This window comes from Phlebotomus papatasi, chromosome 3, assembly GCF_024763615.1.
Source record: "Phlebotomus papatasi isolate M1 chromosome 3, Ppap_2.1, whole genome shotgun sequence".
NCBI classification, from domain to species: Eukaryota; Metazoa; Arthropoda; class Insecta; order Diptera; family Psychodidae; genus Phlebotomus; species Phlebotomus papatasi.
In genome coordinates this window covers 74,185,031-74,206,646 of record NC_077224.1, presented here as the reverse complement: position 1 = coordinate 74,206,646, position 21,616 = coordinate 74,185,031, and the positions used below count along the sequence as shown (strand labels likewise).

Below are 21,616 nucleotides of genomic sequence, written 5' to 3'. Positions count from 1 at the left end.
TGCCCAGGGGATGATTAAATTAATTTTATGCAATTGTTTTAATGCCATATTTAACCTTCAAAATTAATTAGCCATTCAACTTTGTAACATTTAATTACTGAGAGAGCTTTTTATTAATTTTATTTTTTTTTTTACTATGGCATTCGAATTTTAGGAAAAGCTCTGCTAAAATATTGACAAATTTTTCACCACAATACCAACCACATAAAATTTATATTGTGCCTTTCGGCGGGGGTTATAGTGCATGATATGGTTGGATAGGAATTGCATGCACTCCAGTAAAATGTGCCATTTCACCCATCGAAAAAGTCACACTTTCTGCCAGACATAAAATGTCCGTTTACGAGTGAGATAAGAAGTTTAACAGTGGATGTAAAATGTCACGGAAAAAGTGAATGTAAAATTGCATCTGTCGTATTGTATTGGGACGGTGTTTAATATGTACGGGAAAATTTTTTCAATGCTATAAAGTAAAAAAGTCAGTGGAATTTTATTTCACTAATGTTTAGAATGTAGGTGATAGTATTTTGCAAAAAGAAAACTACATAAAAAGGGAAAATTTACCGCGTGACAGTTTTATAAACTATTTCTGTTGTGGTTGAATTGCAAGTGCAATTTGATTTATTTTAACAGTTTGCTTGAAAATTATAAATTGAATTTTCAATTGAAATGAAATTTTAAATAGATTTTTTCTTAAACTTTGTTTTGTATGAGTAATGTCAATGCATTTTTTCAAGTGATTCCAACTGCATAATGTCGTAGTAGATTCCCCAACGCTTATTCTCGAACGGGAGAAGGAGCCCGTGCAATCCTTCTTAGATTGTCTCAATCGGTTCGGTGGCATCCAATAATCCAAAACCAAGTATTGGATGCGTCTGTACGAAATAACTTGTTCCGCAATTCGGAACATTTAATATATGATCCTTATTCCGAATATAGATACCCATTAATTTCAACAAAAAGGTAATTTACAAAGTAGATATAATGTTTGAAAGTTGATAATCCTAAAACCCTAAACTAATAATAGTCACTATAGGGACTCTTGACGATCGAAGAAATGGTTGACGTAAGTGTAAGTAGTGTATTACATAAAATTACAACAAACCGTGTTTAGTACTGCTTCAGTCTCCCTTATATAACTATTAATATCTTGGAATTTCCGGTAAAACTGCACCGGTTTCAATCGGTTCTGAACCGGAGATAAATCTGTTCATAACCGATAACTAATTTTATCAAAAAATTACTTATAAAACTCCTAATAAGATATATTGGCACTGTTTTGAGTGATTTATAAATCGGGTCAAATCGGTTGTAAAGCAGTGATGAACTGGCTATGATCCAATAAGTAATTTTTGTCCGAAAATGAATACTCTTAGGGTAAGTGTACCAAATTCTGGCCAGCTTGCAATTTCGGCCACCTTTTTTGTTCCTCGAATTTCCATGAACTTTTAGATTTTACGTACTCTAGAGATTATACAATGCAAAAGGATAACAAAAAATGTAGCTTCGACAAACGAGATGACGTGAAAAAGGCATTGGAAGAATTCCCGAAGGGCAAGGAACTTTGAGAATGAAGGTGGCCGAAATAGGGTACTAAAGCTATGTCTATATTTTTATTGATTTTAAAATGTATTAAGAATGATTTTACAGTAAATAAAGACGGTAAACTCTTTACAAGGTTCCAAGAAACAGTCTTTAAGAAGAGAGAATTACAAAATCAATTTGTATTTAAAATATTACATTTCAAACTTGAGACTTTGACGCTTGCATGCAACTATGCCGAAATTTGGCACACTTACCCTACTCTTAAAACTATTTCTTGAGATCTTTTGAGTGATTTATGAATCGATTTAAATCGATTAAAAATCTGTAAACGATAAATGATGCAAAAGTACTTATGAGGTATAGCATCAAGATACGAGTTTGAGCAATTCGGAAAGCCTGGGACGCTTTGCCACCCCTTTTTTAAACAATGATGCGCCAAGTGAGCTTTCCTATTAAATAATGGTCCTTTTTATCTATATATGGATGAAACTCCATTATTCTGTTATTATAAGCCTTAAATCAATTATTTAAAAGTTTATTCAATACAATTGGAGTGAATAGCAATGAAATTTTAAGGAGCAAGTGTAATAACATTATTATAGGGGGCGTGGCCTATTTCATTACAGGTAGTACACTATGAACTATTCTTCATGTAAATAGTTGTTAGCTGAGTTGTTTTTTAGTAAATAAATTAGTTGGGTAAAGTGGTACAAGTTGGACAGGGCTTTTTTTTCTTAATAAATTAAGTCCTTAATTTTTATTTATATATTTTTAATGCTTTAGTTTTATAATTTGGTTCCTTGTCCTTAAAAACAAATTTTGTACTGTATTTATCAAGAAAAAAGCCATGTCCAACTTGTACCGGCGAATTGTCCAATTTGTAACACTATGTCTAACTTATATCACTTTACCCTACCAGTTGGCAAAAATACAACATTAAAAATAGGTTTTACCTTCTAATAAAATAGTTTATAAGGTTCTTTCCTAAACATAAATCACATATTTTTCTGAACTTACCTGTGATTTAGCATAAAGCGTACAAAGTATGTAATAATTTGTTCTAATTTATTTTTATAGTATTTTCCGCGGTAATATGTTACTCAATATACAAATCGAAAGTGCTTAAAAAGCTTTTTTTTATTTTTATGATATAAAAAAAATGTTTTTTTTCATTAATTAGTTTGCCTGCATCCATGTATTGCAAACATTCCATTTTTATATGATTTGCAATAGTTTTAATATTTGTAATAGCCCCATAATATAACTTTTGCGGCCAGTTGTAAATATTCTTCAAAATTTTGTTCTGCATTCTCATTTCCAAAACAAGATATATGTTATAAACCTACTAGACATTTTTATGTACTCAGGTGAAATATTTACTGAATGTTTTTCTCATAATGTAAATTCCATGAATTACGTACATTTTAACTTGAAATTCCATATTAAATAAACTTTGCACATATCTTCCATGAAGTTCCACTGAGAAAAAAAAGTACGAATACACAAGAGGTGATTGAAGAAGAATCTATTTGAACATTTTATCGTCTAAGATGTGTTTTTTATTTGGATTCTTCAGTTGAGTATTTTCTCCTTTTTCTTCACCAGTCAATGCAAATATTATTTAGCTGAATTGAAGGCCAAGCTTTGCAAAATGCAGGACTAGAGAGGGATATTTTGGGAAAGGGTTTTGCAAATTTACTTAATGAATTATCCTCTGAGCTAAAATGCCTCTCTTTAATTCAATTCGAAAATTCATTAGGGAGAGACCTTTGGGATATGGACATATTGGACTAAAGAGAGTTCATGCTGAGCTGGACATCATTAATGTTGATGGGATATTTCGAGGAGTAAATTCAGTGAGAGTTACAAATTGATTTCCCTGGATAGAAAATGAGGAATTCTGTAAAGGAGTGGGTGAACAATGAGGCTTTGCAAAAATTAACAAGGCAAAGGGACTTTTGTGCCAAATTAATCACCCTCAACACCCTTTTTTTCTAAACTCTGATTCCGAACAATCAATCATTCTCTGCAATTCTCTGCTTGACTTTATGGTGTGCAATTAATGGAAATAAAATCCCTCCTGCTGACTTTCTCCAACACGTGCTTGTCGACCAAAGTCTCCTATTTCATCGTGTTATTTGTCAAAAGTGGAAGAGGCATTTGTGAAATATGACTTAATCATTGATCTTTTTTTTTTGCACAATCGTTCCTTTGCAAATTTAAATGATAAATTCAGCAAATACTTTTTTTTTATGAATATTTGCGTCTCTTGAGGTGAACAATCTCTCTTGTTTTCTTACATGGGCAAATAATAATAAAAAAAACTGGCAAAGCATAAATATAAATTTACGCAATTTGTATGTTAAATAATTTTCACTATAAATCATACAAATAAAATATCCTATCATCCATTCAAGTGTGTCAAATTGATTAGTGATATTATCACTAGAAATTTACACTCTGCATTTTGTTCCAATTTCTTACTAGCACAATTTCCAATTCTTTTAAGAGTGTGAAAAATACCTTAAAAATTTCTCATGATTTATATGCCTCCAAAGATGCCGAAATTAGGGTGTTTTTCTTTCTTCAGATAGAATAATATTGATCACCCTTCGATTTAAATGGGAAAAAGTAAAGGGGTTTGTTGTTGCATGTGAAAGTGTGATTTTTATCTATTTGTTCACTCATGTGATACTTAATTGAATTTAAGATGCTGGTTGCGACAATAAAATTGCAATTCCTAAATAACCATTCCTTCAGTGTGAGCCTACAATTCCCCTGCATTGGCAATCGAGTATGAAATTGCAACTCTTTCTTTTGAGTTAATTTGTGATTTATGCTGTTGTTGGTGCTTTTTAGACTTGGGGTAGTTCAATTTGAGATCACATATTAAATACTTTAGGAAATAGTGTAATAGACGGGCTTCAGACCTAATATTGGCTTCAGACCGAATCCCGGCTTCAGACTGGAGGTTTAACCCAGTTCCCGAAGGTCTCAAAAATCTAAATAACGAGCAATTTTATTGATTTTTCAAAATCTAGTGAATCATTTGCCCTTATAATCCAATCCTAAACTACAATTTTCTAAAAAATCGTGCCTGATTAGGAATTAGACTAAGATATTAGATTAGACTTAGATTAAGTCTTAGGTCTGAAGCCCGTATAAGGCTTAGCTGTATGGCTTAACTTAACTCCTCTAATTCCTTATCAGGCACGATTTTTTAGAAAATTGTTGTTTAGAATTGGATATTATGGACCAATGATCCATTAGATTTTGAAAAATCAATAAAATTGCTTCTTATCTAGATTTTTAAGACCTTCGGGAACTGGGCTAAACCTCCAGTCTGAAGCTGGAATAATGCCAGCTTTAGACTGGAGGTTTAGCCCAGTTCCCGAACGTCTCAAAAATCTAAATAACAAGCCATTTTATTGATTTTTCAAAATCTAGTAATGAATCATTTGCCCTTAATATTCAATCCTGAACAACAATTTCCTAAAAAAATCATGCTTGATGATGAATTAGAGGAGTTAAGCCAGATGACTAAGTCTGAGGTCTGAAGCCCGTATAAGGCGTAACTGTATGGCTTAACTTCTTTGATCCGTTATGAGTCAATATTTGTTGGGTAAATATGACTTAGGATTGAACATTATGGGCAAATGATCCGGTTAATTCTAAAAAATCAATAAAATTGGTTGCTATTTTGAAATTTGAGACTTTCGGGGACTGGGCTAAACCTCAGGTCTGAAGACGGCATAAGATGAGGTAATTCGGAATCATGTCTATTTTGGAATTTTGCGATTTCTTTCACTGTTTCAAATGCTCAAAGAGAAAAAGAAAACCACGAAGAAGTACAAGACTTAATATTCGAGAGTACTTAAATATACTAAAATAAATACCAAATAAAGTTTTCTTTTGAAGATTGTATTTCAAAGATGTCAAAAATGATTGAAAAGTTTCTTTTAAAATTACTGGTACTAGATGGCGCCACTGCTCTACCCAGTTTCAGATCATTTACTTTGTAAAGCAAAGAAATAAAATTATCTACTATATTTCTCTATGAACGTTAGATAATCACAACGAACAGACTGGGCTTTTCTACATGATCATTGCTTTTTTACGTCTTCATTGCTTTTTTACACGTGAAAAAAATATTGAAAAAATTGCGGCACCAAATCAATTTTTGCGCCAATTTGATTTTTTTCCATTTTCTGAGACATTATTCTTTAAAAAGAAAATGATTTAGTAGTAAAATTTACCAAATCTAAACACCTCGAATTAAGAGTAAAAAGCAATTGACCGGTCAATTGCTCTTTGCTCTTTTCTAAAGGTACTTAATAATCGGAAAATTTTACTAATATAATATTTTCTTTTAAAGAATATTGTCTCATAAGGCGTAATAAATATCAAATTAGTCCAAAAATTGGTTTGGTACAGCAATTTTTTGATTATTTTTTCCACGTGTAAAAAAGCAATGAAGGTGTAAAAAAGCAATGACCATGTAGAAAAGCCCAGTCTGTTCGCTGTAAATATGGTTATTGAAACTTATATAGAAAACAGAAAATTTATGATAGAATTAACAAAGAATAAAAGTTTTTTTTAATAAATGTTTGAGTAGGGGAGACTGGGGTAAAAAGTTACAAATCGAAAATTTCAGAATTCAATATCTTCCAAGATAAATAAGACAGCGGCTTAAAACTTTTTCCACAGAGAGCCTCCATAGGCCTTTTCGATGTTGTATATTTCTTAAAATACAAACATTTCCTTACAGCAAATTTCAATTTTTACCTACTTATAATTAAAAATTTATGTACTGGTGATTATTTCCTAAATGATTTGGACTCTTTGAATACGAAGCCGCTATCTATTTTAGAATTTTACAAAAATTCTTTTCTCAAGAAATCTTTTTATCAAAAACCTGCACTTGGGGTAAAAAGTAACAAAAGGCATGGAGCAAAAAGTAAGAAAAACCGATGCAATTTCTGATGTCTCACGGCGAAAAGAAACGTTAATGCTATGTGTCGCGGCTTGTTGTTTGCATTGGTCAAACTATTTGCAGTCTATTGTGTGTTTTTTTTCTAAAATATTTATGTGTAGAAGCCATTAAGTCAGTGCAGAATATAGTAGTGTAGGTGATACCAACAGATGGCGCTAGGCTATCATAACATAACCTAAAAAATACAGGAAGGTTTTGAAAGAAAGGTGGATATCGGGAGAAAAAATATGCAAAATATGGTTCGTTTTTTTTATTTACTGTGTTTGTACAAAAACAACCGACTGGATTGAATTTCACGGCGGAGAAAAAAAAGAGAAAATATGAAATGGGATCCATTTCCTTATCTTTCATACAAGAACATGTGACTGTCAGGCGCTCGTTCTCTTGAATTACCAAAACTTGTGTTGTTCGTCATGCCATCATAAAACCACCACAATTGTACATTAAATGCGATCTCCCTTTTAATATCCATCAAGAGGCAAGAAAGATGGAATATACAGTTTCTTTTCTTGCTCCGAGGACTCCATTGATGGCTGGAGAGGAGTCAAGAAATGGGAAAAGTGATCCTTTTTTTGCCAGTTGAATGAGAATTCAAAGTCATTGTATATAAAAATTTTATATTGAATATATCCCATTTGGAAAAAAATATATATACTTCTTTGAGCACATTTTAATTTCTTTCCGCAATCAATGACGATATTGAGACGCATGACAAGATTGGAAGAAGAAAAAATATTGAATTTCTTTTATTGGTGCTTCGATGAGGGTTCCTCTTGAGAATCTTTGAGTATACGGTTAACCCTTTCTCGAGCACTCTTACTTTTTGGCTGATTGAGCATTTGGCCAAACATTTGCTTAATTTCTCTTTAATGAAAGTTCCATGAAACTATATTATTTGAACAATGTGAAGGTTGGGTTAAAAATTGTGCTACTTTAGAGGATTTACCAAATAAATCATTGATAGTCAAAAATGATAAATGCTTCAATGGAGGGTTAAGTATCTATGAAGGACCGGAAAATAAAAAAAAAGAGCTGTGACATGAATATTAATTGATTGTGTTATTTTGAGAGAAGAGAGAAGTTGATTAAACCCACTTGCACCTTGTTGCACGTCTAAAGAGCAAAGACATTGATGAAGCGTAAGAGACTGATCAAAACTTGCTTCCAGTTGCCACGCAAAGTTTTCCTCCCACGGCAATTCAATCAATGTGTCACCTCAAAATGGAACAGAAAAAAAATCACAAGAACTACAAATTAATTCTGCACTTTGGATATTTTTAAAAATAATAGTGCGAAGGTGGACAAACTTACAGCCCTTTTTCGGATTAGAAACATCCAGAAAAGCTTAAGTACTGAAGGTGGATTTGGTTGGTTTAAAAGTTATACAATGGCATAACTTTTTTTTTTCAATTCACAATTTAATAGTACAAAGTGGCTTGAAAAAGTTTTTCATTGAATTTACAAAACTTTATCCACCTGAACTGTGCTTTCGATGGAGCTTACACAATTGTGTGACTCGACACAAAATTCATGTATTAAAATTCATAAGATGTACAAATAGAAATTCATTTGAGTGTGGTGAAGTTGAACACTAAATACCCTTCAATGGATTATGCTTCTTTTTTCGGCTAATTCTATATCTTCCTGTATCATTCTATTTCAATTACATAGAATACTTCTTGGGAGTGAGGATGGAAGGTCTTAGGGTTTAGGCAGCTTTGAAAATTTCATGAAATTAACTTTTTTTAAATAAATTGTTTTAGAACCATCGTGTCATCTGATTGGTTAGAACTTGAAGACATTCAAAAGCCGTAACCAATGAGATAATACTATGGCACTCAAATAATTAAATAATTTAGAATCTTATTTTTTCACTAAATGTGGATATAATGCAAAATATTTTTTTTGCAACTAAATGTCTCCATTATGGTGTCTACACACTTTAGAAGCAATTTTTGTCAAAAATTTCCTTTTTTTTTAATCTGACGTTTTTGTCTAAAAGGACAGGGAAAATTTTTTTTAAAAGGCATTTTTTAAAGAAATTTCTTAGAAGCCATTAGAAACACAAAAAAATTGTCTTTGAAGCTATAATGTTTAAATCGAATTTACGAATTTGACGTTTGAATCATTTAACCGTTTCGAACGTTTAAACCTAGTCCCCGGCGAGTGGCCTTCAAAGTTGAAGCCAATTTCTTACTTTCACATACAAGTGCGTATGGGAATTTTTCTGCACTCGTGATCGTTATGCTAAATATTTAAAAAGTGAGAAGTTTTTCCATATTATAAGATACTTTTCCGTATGGAGGGATAAATATACTAAATTTTTGTTTAAATAATTTTTTTCCTTGGAGCACTGTGAGCTGAGTCCGAGATCAATTTAGGAATTGGCTTTAAATAGCTCCATATCAAAAGGCCAACTTGCCAGGCGCTTGGTTTAAACCGATGAGTTACACAAAAGTGAGCAAGTTCATGAAAGGAATATTTTTCTTAATAAAATTGGAATTCATACATTTAGCCATCCTGAAATTACACAAAACTACACAAAAATTCACTTTTTGCAGCAAACGTTTGCTCACTGAGGAAAAAACGGAGGTGCGATTAACTTTTCTTAATTTTACCCCTTTTTAAGGGGTATCTTTACCCTTTTTAAGGGTAAAATTAACATGAAAATAGTAATTTTAACCCCTAATGTGCCTACCTAATAATATTTAAGGGGTATTTTACCCTTTTGAAGGGTAAAATTAACATGAAAAAAGTAACTTTAACCCATAATACACCTTAATAGCATAATGTTTACACCGATTTCGGATTAATACTGCAGTAATGAATTTTTTACACGTGGAAAAAATTATCAAAAAATTGCGGCACCAAACCAATTTTTGCACTAATATAATATTTGTTACGCCTTATGAGACAATATTCTTCAAAAAGAAAATGATAATTAGTAAAATTTTCCTATTATAAGTACCTTGAGAAAAGAGCAAAGAGCAATTGACCGCGGTCGATTGCTTTTTGCTCTTGATTCGAGGTGTATAGATTTGGCAAACTTTACTAATAAATCATTTTATTTTTAAAGAATATTATCTCAGAGATTGGAAAAACATCAAATTCGTGCAAAAATTGGTTTGGTGTCGCAATTTTTTGAAAATTTTTTCCACGTGTAAAAAAGCAATGAAGGCGTAAAAAACAATGATCATGTAGAAAAGCCCAGTCTGTTTGCTATTGCTCTGTCTATAGAGTTCGACCAGTAAAACTTAACGAACATACTACAGTAGAATCCCGCTATAGGCCATCGCTCTATGGTCCACAATTTATCGACCGTTGATTTTAAAACACTGATTTTAAGTTAGGTTATGTTTTTTAGCACGTGACATGCAATGTTGTCATAATTATTTTAATATTTTTGCCAAACTTAATTGAGTAGTTGTGATAATTATGAACCATAATGAAGAGAGCGAGGACAAGTACCACAATCGCAAAGAAAGTGGAAGCCGTCGAGCAATTTCAAAATTAAAAGTCGTTGATAATTTTAAAAAATGACATGAACTAGTGCGATCCAAGTGTCACATCTGGAACCAAATATGGCCTATAGCGAGGCTCTACTGTAATAGAAAATAATGAGCATCACATTTGCTTTCACTCTTGAAACTTTCGCAAAGTTTCACGAAATTTTCCACAACATGGAATATGTTTGGCATTGGAGTGAAAAGCCGGGTTTTATGCCGCAATAGTACCTCTTGGGTGAAAATGCTGCCAAGACGACGAATATGAGTTTGGCCCTCGGTACTGAGCTTATGTGCATGCTCGCCAACATGGTATGATGAAGAGGACTAAAGGAAAGAGGCAGCAGGGAATAAAAAAAAAGAAGAATTCAAATGGAAGAGAGAGTGAGAGAGTTGTGGTGGCAACGACAATTGGCTTGGATTTTCTTGTAGCATGTTGGAAGGTTCTCTTTCCAATCGCGCGCGAAGTTTCTGAGTTGGGTTCCAACAGTCAGTCAGTGTCGAACCGCTTTCGATGGCGGTTGGTGTTGCTGATGGATTTTCTCTTTGGTACATTCTCGTGGGTGGAATTGAGACACTGTTCATTGGTGATTTATCTTTAATTAAATCGGGACTTTTAGGAAATTGGGACAGGTAAATAAACCCTCCCACGCGCAAAGTGTGTGCAAAAATCCGAAATGTGATTTAAAATCATCATCTCTGATTCACATAAAATGCGGAAAGAGCGAAAGTGTGTGCTGAAAAATTTGGTTTGAGCTCTCATGAGAAATTCCGTGGAGTGTGTGTGCAATTTCCTAAAAATACCAAATATTGTCATCATGTGCTAAAGAAAATTGTGCTAAGAACTCTGAAGCTTAGAGAGTGTCTCAAAGTCTCTTCTTTTTTTTTCCTATTATTCTTCACCAACAATCGACACTTTCTCGATGACTATCTTATCACGAAATTTATACGATGTTTGTGAGAGTTGAAAGAGTGTTAATCTCCTCGGCGACATGATAAAGTTTAACCAAAAGTGACTTGTTGAATATCTACATTATTTGTCTGTGTTTCGATACCAAGAACAGAGCTCAAGATGCTGGCTGTGAAGAATTTTTTTCTACCCGAAAGAAAAGCCCCAGAAGCTACACCGAGATTTTCCCGGATGCCAGAAACCTTTCTAAGGTCCATCCGGAGGAGATCTCTGAGGGTTAAGAGGACCAAGTCCCTGGTGGCGTCTGAACGTGAAAAACGAAAGTCTGGTATGATTTGCGTGTTTATTTTATGAATATTGCCTATTTATGTGGGAAATTTTTGAGTGGATTTATCATACAAATCTCTATGGCTGCATCTTAATTGAAATATGTTTGTATGATGATAACAATTGGCAGAGAAATCGAGAGTGAGAACGATAAATATTCCCACTGATTGTTTAGGACTTTCATAGCTTTAAAAACAGTGATGCTAATGTACATGAAGTTACGTCGCGTAAAAAAATTTAGAGTAAAAAATGTATTATCTTTTATTCATCATTTATAAGATTGAGACACTTCCTACTACTCATGCGATCATCGCCGTCTTAGTGTTGTTGACTAACCTCCAGGGCGAATTTCATAAATAGAAAATGAAGCTCTATCCATAATTGTCAAATTATTGTACAGGTTACTCTGAGTTATTCGGATTTTCAACGAAAATTTCAAGACCTTTTAAATAATTCCATATTTTATTCAATCGATTGAAAAACACGCTCACTAAAGCTGAACTTGAAATTAAAAATAATATGAAAGAATTAATGTTAATAAATGTTAAAAAAAACTACGTGCAAAATCGTACCGCTTAGCCGAGACAGAAACAAAAACCGTTTACAGTAGAGTCTCTCAAATTCAAACACTTCAAGATATGAATAGCATAAAAACGGAATTTATGTGAAATTGAATTGTACTTTATTTAAAATACATCTACCTTCTCACAAACCTTCTTTAGAACAACATTAGAAAACAGCTGAAAAAATATGATTCTCAATCATTCACAAAAAGTATTTTTTAACGTAGCCTCAAATTTTGCATTTTAAAGACAGATACCGCCTTTGCGTAGTTCGAATTGCGTAGTTCAAATTTAAGACTTTCAAATTTGAGATACTGTATTATGTTTTATATTTATTTATTTTTAATTTTATAACACTATTTTTAGTGTAGTAAGTGGTATTTACAGGCAAGCTAATTGATTGCGAAAAAGTTTGCGAATTACGATAAACAGAGGGTAAACAAATTTATCATTCACGGTTCACTTTTGGTGCCGATCAGCGTGATCCTGGATACTGATTACGCGATCAGCGCGCTTTTGGAGAGTAATCGCGCGATCGACGCGATCTTGGAGATAAATTGGCTCGATCTTCCGATCTGCCATTCACGGTTCACTGTCATACTTGTTCACCCCCTGACAATAAAAAATTATGAATAATGAGTTAATAAAAAAAGAACGCTTAATTAGAATATAGCCTCAAATATCTCAAAAGCTCTATTTACATTTAAACACAAAGTTTCTTTAAATGTATTTTTCAATTTTTAAAACTTAAAGGAAAGATTTGTTTTATTTTAACTATTATCCATTCTTTTTGTTATTTCAAGCCCTAGAGAATTGATTGGTTTCATTTATTGTGGCAAAGCATTTTCACTGAAAGATGAAAGCGAATAAACTTCCTTCATAATTATTGGTAAATTTTTCTTCCGCATGATGGCACTGTCTTCTCCCGAAAGAGGCGCTGCTACCAATTCTGTAATTCTCAAAGCTTGGGCAAAATTAAATAAAAATTCACGAATTTTATTTTACGAAAGTGTCATATTGAATTTAAAATACGCTTTTTTATAAAGAAATGCTCTTAGAATTTTTAAAATCTGTCGTAGTACCACTAGAGAAGCTGCAATCGGTGAAATTTATTAATATAACCTTAAAAAATCTACACAGCTTTCTCCGAAATCCGGCACTTTTTTTTCGGATGACAGCTGTCAAACAGTGGCTGTTAAAGTGTCATTTTCATTTTATCAAAGTTTTGTTCAGTCTGCCGAACATCGAAGAGATCTATGTGATTTCGAATTCGAAATTCGTAAAATGAGAACAGATGAACGAAAAATTGTAAAGAGATTTATTAATTTACACAAATGCATTATTTGTAAAAAAAAAAATCCGGTGTAATGTAACTCAATGGCACTCAATGGATCAAGTGGTAGAGCATTCGTTCTATGATGCAAGTGTCCCGGGTTCGAATCCCCTTTAGGTCACCAGGAATTTTTCTGACGTTAAAGATGTTCGAATTGCATCTATAGTGAGCTTCATCGCACTTGATTCCGCTGGGCATGGGACTGATAACCTTATCCCGTATAAGAAAGAATAATAATGCATGCCTAGAAATCCTCTTACGGGAAGGCCTAGTTCCTTCATGGAATGTTGTGCCAGTATTATTATTATTATTGTTTGTAAATAAATCCGGTGTAATGTAATAATTTAGTGTATTTTAGCATGACTGTTTCTTAAAGATAGGTCCCAAGCCTAAGTAAAGTCAATAAATTTAACAGAAAGGCTTCGGGTGAATAGCACAAGGTACATTGAATGAGCTTTGAGAGAAGATATTGATATTGAGATATGAAAACAATGAATGGGTTAAAATACAAGCCTAACAATGTTAAAGGTATAAAGCAATGGATTTAGTGTATGTTGTAAGTAAAGAGGAGCAATGACCCAAAATAGAGCCGCCGTGACCATTTCTGGTATTCCTATCTCTTCACTTCTCTCCTTCATACTTCCAAACCACATTGAAGATATAATACTCCCAAACACTCTGCCACAGATAACTTTTAGTACATGCTATATAAGACAAGTTGTATGCCCAAGCAATTGCCGGAAGTGTCTCATACACAAAGTTCACTCCTTAAATGTGTAACGATATATCGAATTGTAATTGACACTATTTGGGTGGATATATATTACAAAATTTACAATTCAACACAAATATTGTGTGAACTGTTAAGTAAACACCATTACCAAATATATTAAGATGCCCAAATATGCTCCAAATGGTAGCAAATTGAGCAAAAAGTCACACAATGGGGGGTTAATTGAGAAATTGTGCCACTGAAAGCACTTCCTTTCTATTCGAACAATAAATCGATTTGAAAATCTATGAGGAATAGTCCATAATCGATACAATTCAAATGTTGCATTGTGTGTTGTGAATTAATAAATTCAAATCCTGTCTAACAATTTTAAACCTGAACATTTGGGGTTTTAGAATGAGAAACACATGTGAAATATTCACATGAGGCTTTTTCGAGAACATCTCTGAAATTCGTGATATTTCCAACAGATTTTCGTGATGTTGCATCTGCATTTTGCTACAAAATCTCAGTAATTTTCTTCGGAAGCAGGGGTGAAAAAGCCTTTTGGATGCGTGCCAAAAGTTTCTGGTGCAATGAGCAGAATATAATGCAGCTTTATTGTGCATGTCCTTCGAAAATTTTTGCCATATCGAAAGAGGATATAAACAAGTGGAGTTTATGCCTCAGGAGATATTATGGGAGTTATTTGAAATGACATGGAAGTTGGGGAATATGGTTTAATTTCATGTCTGATATAAAATGCATAAGTTTTTCGATGTATTAATATTTATATGATATTTTTGATGAGTCTGGAAGAAATTTTAATTCTCAGGAGAAATTTTACAAATTTTTGTGTTGAGAAAAGTGTTTTTTCTACACGAAAGATTTCAATGTGATTTTAAAAAATCTCTGTGTCGTATTTTAAAATTTCGAACTTATCTGATGATCTGTCAAATTCAATACAATATTTCAGATTGAGTAAACGTTGAAAGAATTAGTCATAATGGAAAGCCATCTATTCAAACTTATCAATTTGTGATTTAAAAATATTTTTTTATAAATTACACATAAAAAAACCTTTGCAGACTAATCCTTCACCGGTGTCTCCTACAGGAAAATTAACGGAAGTTTTAAAGAAACTCAGAGAATATATTGCATTTTGTAAAAGAAACGTACTTTAAATTTATTCATGTCTTGCACAATGCTTTTAATTGCTTTTTTATTGAAAAATATTGTGAAAAGCTGTATAAAATACACTAGAAATTTGTTTTTGTGTCTTTTCTTATATAATTAATTTCAGTGGAATATCATTGAAAGTTTCTGTATTGTCTGAATGAACACAGTCATTGAGAAGAAAATGAATCGAAGATCGATATCAATAATCACGGTAAAATCATTTTTTTAACTTATAATTCTGAAAAGATTTCCTGTTCGAATTTCGAAATGTCACAAGTGCCAATAACGTCGAAAGTTCTAAAACATTTCGTATACAGTAGAGTCTCGCTATAGGCCACCCGTCAAATAATATCTGCAGATATCTTTAAGATTTCTGTAGAGAAAATCTACACCTCTACAGAATATCTGCAGATAATTCTGTAGATATTCTTACGAATTTTATTTGGGCTTGGGACAAAATTCGTCAGAATATTTCGGCAGATTTTCTGACGAATCTCTGACGAATTTCTGTAGATATTCTGCCAATTTTCTGTAGATTTTTTCTACATTCCAGACTTTCCAGACAAGGTCATAAGAGATGGAAAAATTTTTCACTGAAGTTTGCAAAATTCAATAGAGTTATTTTTTGTGATATCACAGTGTTTATATAAAATAAAGAATTCTGCGACGCCGTGTTACAAGTAGAGAAAAGTGAAGCGAAAACTTTAAGCAGAGTATCGACCTAAATTTCGTGTTTTTGTATCATTCCATGGGCGATTTTTAAAAAAATAGTATTTTTGCTCGCATCTTTTTACTTATTTAAAATGTTTAATTGGTAATGCTTGTTAAGCAGAGCATACCATTTTCTTTATAACTCCTACAGTTTCTACATAAATCAACAATATTTTTGTGAAGTAATGGACACTATGCCGATTTTCTCGGCAGAAATTCTACCGAAAATCTGTAGATTTTCTGCAGAAATTCTGCCGAAAATTACAAATTTTCTAGCAGAAATTCAGCAGAAAATCTACAGATTTTCTCTGAATACACTGGAATATACCGTTAAAATTCAAAAAACCTCAGAGTAAAATCGGCAGGTAGAATAATGATTTGACGGGCATATTTGGTTCCAGATTTGACACTTGGGTCGTACTATAGTTCATGTCATTTTTTATAATTATCAACGACTTTTAGTATTGAAATTGCTCGACGGCTTCCACTTTCTTCTCGATTGTGGTACTTGTCTTCGCTCTCTTCATTATGGTTCACAATTATCACAACTATTCAATTAAGTTTGCCAAAAATATTAAAATAAATTTGACAATATTGCATGTCGCATACTAAAAAACATAACCTAAATTAAAATCAGTGTTTTGAAATCAACGGTCGATAAATTGTGGACTATAGAGCGATGGCTTATAGCGGGGTTCTACTGTACAATATTTTAATACAAGGTTATATGCTAATTGATATTCTAATTTAAATTGTGGCTAAAAACAATGAATCCGTAAAATCCGAATATTTTTTTAAAAATAAAACATATGTTAAACCTATTTGTACATTTTCTCTGATCTCTATCGCAAAACCATCTACAATTGCGAGGTTAATTTTTTTTAAACATGTGGGATGATGCTTAACCAACATTATGATGAGATTTGAGTGATTCTTCTAAACATTTCCAGTTGTGTGAATGATGTTGTCAGCTTATGTCTCGGCTGTCGTGTTGTGGTTTTGATGTGAAAAAATCAGCTGACCGTCACTAATAATTTTTATGTTCCGCAACAAATGACTTCTTGCGTAACCAATGGTTATGGTTCGTAAAGAAAACCCATATGCGTGAGGGTGAGGGCTACATTTTTGGTTTTTTTCTGGAAATCTTTCTCGCAACACACTGTAATTTCTTTAACGAAGAATCACTGTCAATTAACACCCACTTTCTTAACAGTTTGAGACAAGGAAGAGGTTTTTTTTCAGATGTGTTGATGAGGAAAAAGTGAAATTTATATGATATGTTGTGGTATAAATATGTTGTTAACTTCTTTAGCACTCTCTAGTGAGACTTGTTTGGATGAAACAAAAATTGCAAATTGACTGTCTGCATCAGGAAATCGACGATGAGAAACAATATAATGGGTCTGGGAAGTTCTTTTCTTCCTCCTTTACTATTTTTCTACTTTTGCAAAATGATGATGTGAAGAGGTTATAAATTTATTGTTGCACGGTGAATTTGTGAAAAAGATTATTTTAAAGTCATATATGACGAACTTTTGTCTGGGTTTTGAGGCGAAAGTTGAAAGAGATGGCATAAGAAGCGGAAGATATGGTCGTTTAATAAATTTCTGCAAATGTACAGAGAGAGAAAAACCCTGTGCATAAATTTCAAAGAAGTTTCTTAGGGATGAAAGATTTAAGAGGCAGGCAGGACACACAAAAGGAATCCTCATGTTCAAAGTCCCATAAAAACTTGACAATCTTTCGTGTATCAATATCAAAAAATGTCAGAGAGGGATGGAGTCATGAAAGGTGACCAACGAGAGGTGGTCAACTTCTCGGAAATGTCCCATAAGAATCCCACCCTGAGTGATCCCTGTCTCAAAAATTCTCGAATCATATGAAGCCATGTTTTGCTAAAATGAGTGATATTCATGCAATTTTATGTACATAGAGAGGAGGACAAGACGCGATCCGAGAAACCAGTCTATGATGAAAGACATTGTGCGGATCTGCCTCTGGAGGAAGGCCAACAATGGACAATAACAATGTCGATATGCAAGAAGAGGGAAAAATTAGCAATATAGGCATGTTGTCGAGGGGCACATGCGGAAAAAAAAGACGATGAGACATTGGAATTGTGGAGAATGTCCAAGGGTCTCTTATGATCACCCATTGCCAAAGAATTAGGGCAAATAGCTCACATTGTCAAGAGACGGGGGTTTGATGGAAGTCCTACAGAGGTTGATGAATTCTCATTCGCGAGATTTTGAAGTTTCATTCATTTAGTGTTTGTCTACACTGTGAGAAATTTTCGTCAAAATTTAGCATTTTGAAGCTAAATCGTCAGTATTTTGAAGCAGTTTATCTCAAAATGTCAAATTTTATCGTGAAAATTAATAAAAAGTGTTTTCAAATTATACAACATCCTCAAGTGGCGGTTAGCAGAATTTGGGACTGCACTTTTCAATTAAGTTAGGGTAAGATGGGGTAATTTGTAATCATTTCTAATTTGGAACTTTGAGATTTCCTTACAGTTTTAGATGACAAAAGAAGAAAACAACGAAGTACTTTCGACTGTAAAGTCTTGTACTTCTTCGTGGCCTTCTTTTTCTCTTTGACCATCTGAAATAGTGAAAAGCTCTCAAAATTGTAAAATTGACATGATTCCAAATTACCCCATCTTACCCTACTACATTTTCGAAAACTGTATTTTGAAATAGGATCACAAGTTTCTAAGCAATTGACATTTAGAGATACTACTTTTTTACTTACTTACTTAACCGATGCTACAACCAATTACTAGACTTAGTTAGCCTGACTCAGGATTCAGCGGATTCAGGGTCCGTTTCCACTAGAACCTGCAACTCACCGCTGTTCTCCAAATCTGTACCTCTAATGATCTAGTATCCTGATCCATTTCGTCGGTCTATCGGAGATTGGATCGGTCTCAACTACCCGTAGTATAAAATCTACTACTAATGACTTCCCAGTCTAGGTTATTTTTTTTGTGAACTAGATCACCAGTCTACCGGAGCCTATTAAGCTGCACTTTTTCAATGACGGCTACTGCTCAATACGGCTCTTACACATCTTGATTGTACTGTACACGCTCCGGAAGCGTTTCTCATTAGGGGAAACTGGGGCACCACCAAACACGAGGTACTACCAAACACTGCGTTTTTTTTTAAATCAGATTTCAACTTCTAAGGACAACACCTATAGGAATTTATAGGCACTATAGGGATGCTTGTCTACTGAAGGAATGGTCGAGATAGTCCAAGTAGTTTAGAAATAAAAATTAGTGTTTGGTGGTACCCCGTGTTTGGTGGTGCCCCAGTTTCCCTTTATTTTTTTTCGACAATAAATTTTCAGGTTTTGAAAACACGATGCGATTTAGAGTTTAATTTGTCAAGAATCCACCTACGAAATTCTGAAAAACCAATGAACCTAATTGCTAGAATTTTGAGACCTTTGGAAATTGAACTAAACCTGAAGAACACCTTAAATCTTATTTGATGAGGTACGGTCCAATGTGGTATAACAAGTGGTGAACGGAAAAGACCTGTCTTGTCTCTTGCAATTTTTATTTTAAACTGAGTTAAAACTTAGTTAAACTGAGTTTTAAACTGGGTTTAAAATAAAAATTGCAAGAGACAAGAAAGGTCTTTTCCGTTCACCACTTGTTACTTTAAATCTTAGACTGTTTAGCTCGATATCGGTCTTGAATTCATCTTGTGAATCAATGAAAATAATAACAAGGCTAGGTAAAAAATGAATTTCAACTCGAACTTCAGAAGCATAGCCATTAAAAAGTCTAATTTGTTAGTTCTCCATAATGAACTACCTAAGTTTTCAATACGATTCAAGTAAACCATTTCATAAGATTAATATTAAAGAGAATTTATTGATTTCTTTTATTAACGATCATCAGCGCCTTGCCGTAAAATTCCGACCAACTTCAGGATGAAAATGATCAACAATTTGTACTCAAGTTGTATGTTTTGTGACCGTATGCATACTGGTCATTTATTAGGAAAGGGTATGCTCAAGAAGAGTGAGATTGAGGAATCCTATACTTTGTTTGACAGACAAACAGCATAACACGTGAATGAGTGTTAAATCAAAACACGGTGAGTGTTAATACAAGCTTTATGACTGTTTGAATCGAATCGTAGGTTTCAAAATGTAAACATTAAAAAGTCACTTATCAGTAGTACAGAGCAAAAACAGAGTATGAAGAGAATTGAAGGAAAGTAAATGTTTATGAATTATAAACACTTATCTTTACACTCATTTAAACATGAACCAATACTCGAGTATAGAAACAACTCCTGCCCGGTGTAACTGATATCCGGGTACGCAAAATATTACATTTTGAAAGTACATTTCTAATTTATTTGTATATTAACAAAGAAAGCTAAGGTATAGGTTTGTAAATTAATCATTATTAGCATTTTCTAAAACAATCACCATGGAATGAGAATGTCCAGAAAGATCACTTTGGCCAAGAATTAACATTGCTTATTTCACAAAGATCTGGTTAATTTGTTCTTGGGATTACACTATTTGTGATTTTCAAAAATATTCCCATTAAAATACAATATCTTTTAAAACTCATCTTTATTCATTTACCAACTAAATTTCATATACAAAACTACTAATTACCAAATTCAAATGAATTTTTTTTTGGAGAAGTTACCCTCCCCTGGGAATTCCTGCTTCTTTCCTTGTTCGATATCACACTGTGAGGCAAATATGAAACAATTTGGCACTCGAGGAATCTCATGCAAAAATGCAAATTGAGTTCACTCGTTCTTTTCTCTCTCAACATAATCCCTCAGCTCACTCCGCCCTGAGATCATCGCGAAGGAGATTTAAAGGACCCCGAAAATACAAGCTATATGTAGACAAGATATAACATAAGATATCCTTCCACGATTGCCCATTCAGTGTCCACAATAGCCGCAAATAAAATTGAAATTAATATTGTGTTGGCTTGAAAGATGTGTCCGAGAATTATGCAAGAAAATGTTTTCGAAAGGGGGCTAAACCATATCGAATTATAAAACTATAACATATTGTTCCGAAAAAAATAGATGAATGTGAACCAGATTTTCATTTATCACCTCCCAGGATTTTTTTTGCACTCACAGATCCCTTGTGGCTCTTGGGACATGAATATGGACACATTAACACGTTCTCCTGTACACAAATTTATGCAAATATTTCGCAATTTAACGCATCTTTGTGCAAAAGTGCGCCTTTTTTTCGGACAGGGAGGGTTTTATTTATTGCCCTGATTCCTCATGAATTTTTTTATGGGTGATCCCTCTAAAGGAATTTAAGAGCATTAGGATCATAAACTTTTAATTTATTGCTTTTAAAATTTTACGTCATTTTGACAGATGTCAAAATTTGAATTTGAAGTAACTGTAAGTCCAACAGATTCTATAAAACTCGTTTTCATTGCAGGAAATCGTCTGATTTGTACGAGAATAATCACTTTCTTGATATTAGTTTATGTGTTCAGTACTAAACCAATTTTGCTGTGTAATTTTCAGGGATTTTGTTTCCCAAAGTTGCCACTCTTGTTGAAATTACCTCACACACGAAAGGACAATTATGTTCACCTTCCCCAAGAGTACTTATTACTGTTCTACGGAGAAGTAAAAGAAAAAAAAAGAACAAAATTGCTTGGCGAGTGTGTGTTGCATCAATTATTGGCTTCAACCACCGTAGGAAAAGTCAAGCACGTGAAGTCCCTTAATTAATGCTCCTATGTTATACCTTTTTGCACAAACAGCACGTTCCACGGGGGAGGATGGTATTTATGGTGGTCAAACATAAATTCACTCTCA

General features: G+C 33.3%; 1 protein-coding gene across 2 annotated transcripts in view; it reads left to right on the top strand.

Moving 5' to 3' along the window:
- Positions 1 to 21,616, top strand: part of LOC129807338 (centaurin-gamma-1A) — a 121,718-nt gene that overhangs the window by 72,707 nt on the left and 27,395 nt on the right. The window contains exon 1 of one of the 2 annotated variants that reach the window (XM_055856544.1): positions 10,533 to 11,279. The exons of the other annotated variant lie outside the window; for it this stretch is intronic. Coding sequence (XP_055712519.1) covers positions 11,114 to 11,279 — 166 coding nt within the window. The 5' untranslated portion in view covers positions 10,533 to 11,113. Of the gene's footprint in view, positions 1 to 10,532; positions 11,280 to 21,616 lie in introns of those variants that run through there. 2 annotated transcript variants of the gene reach the window in all.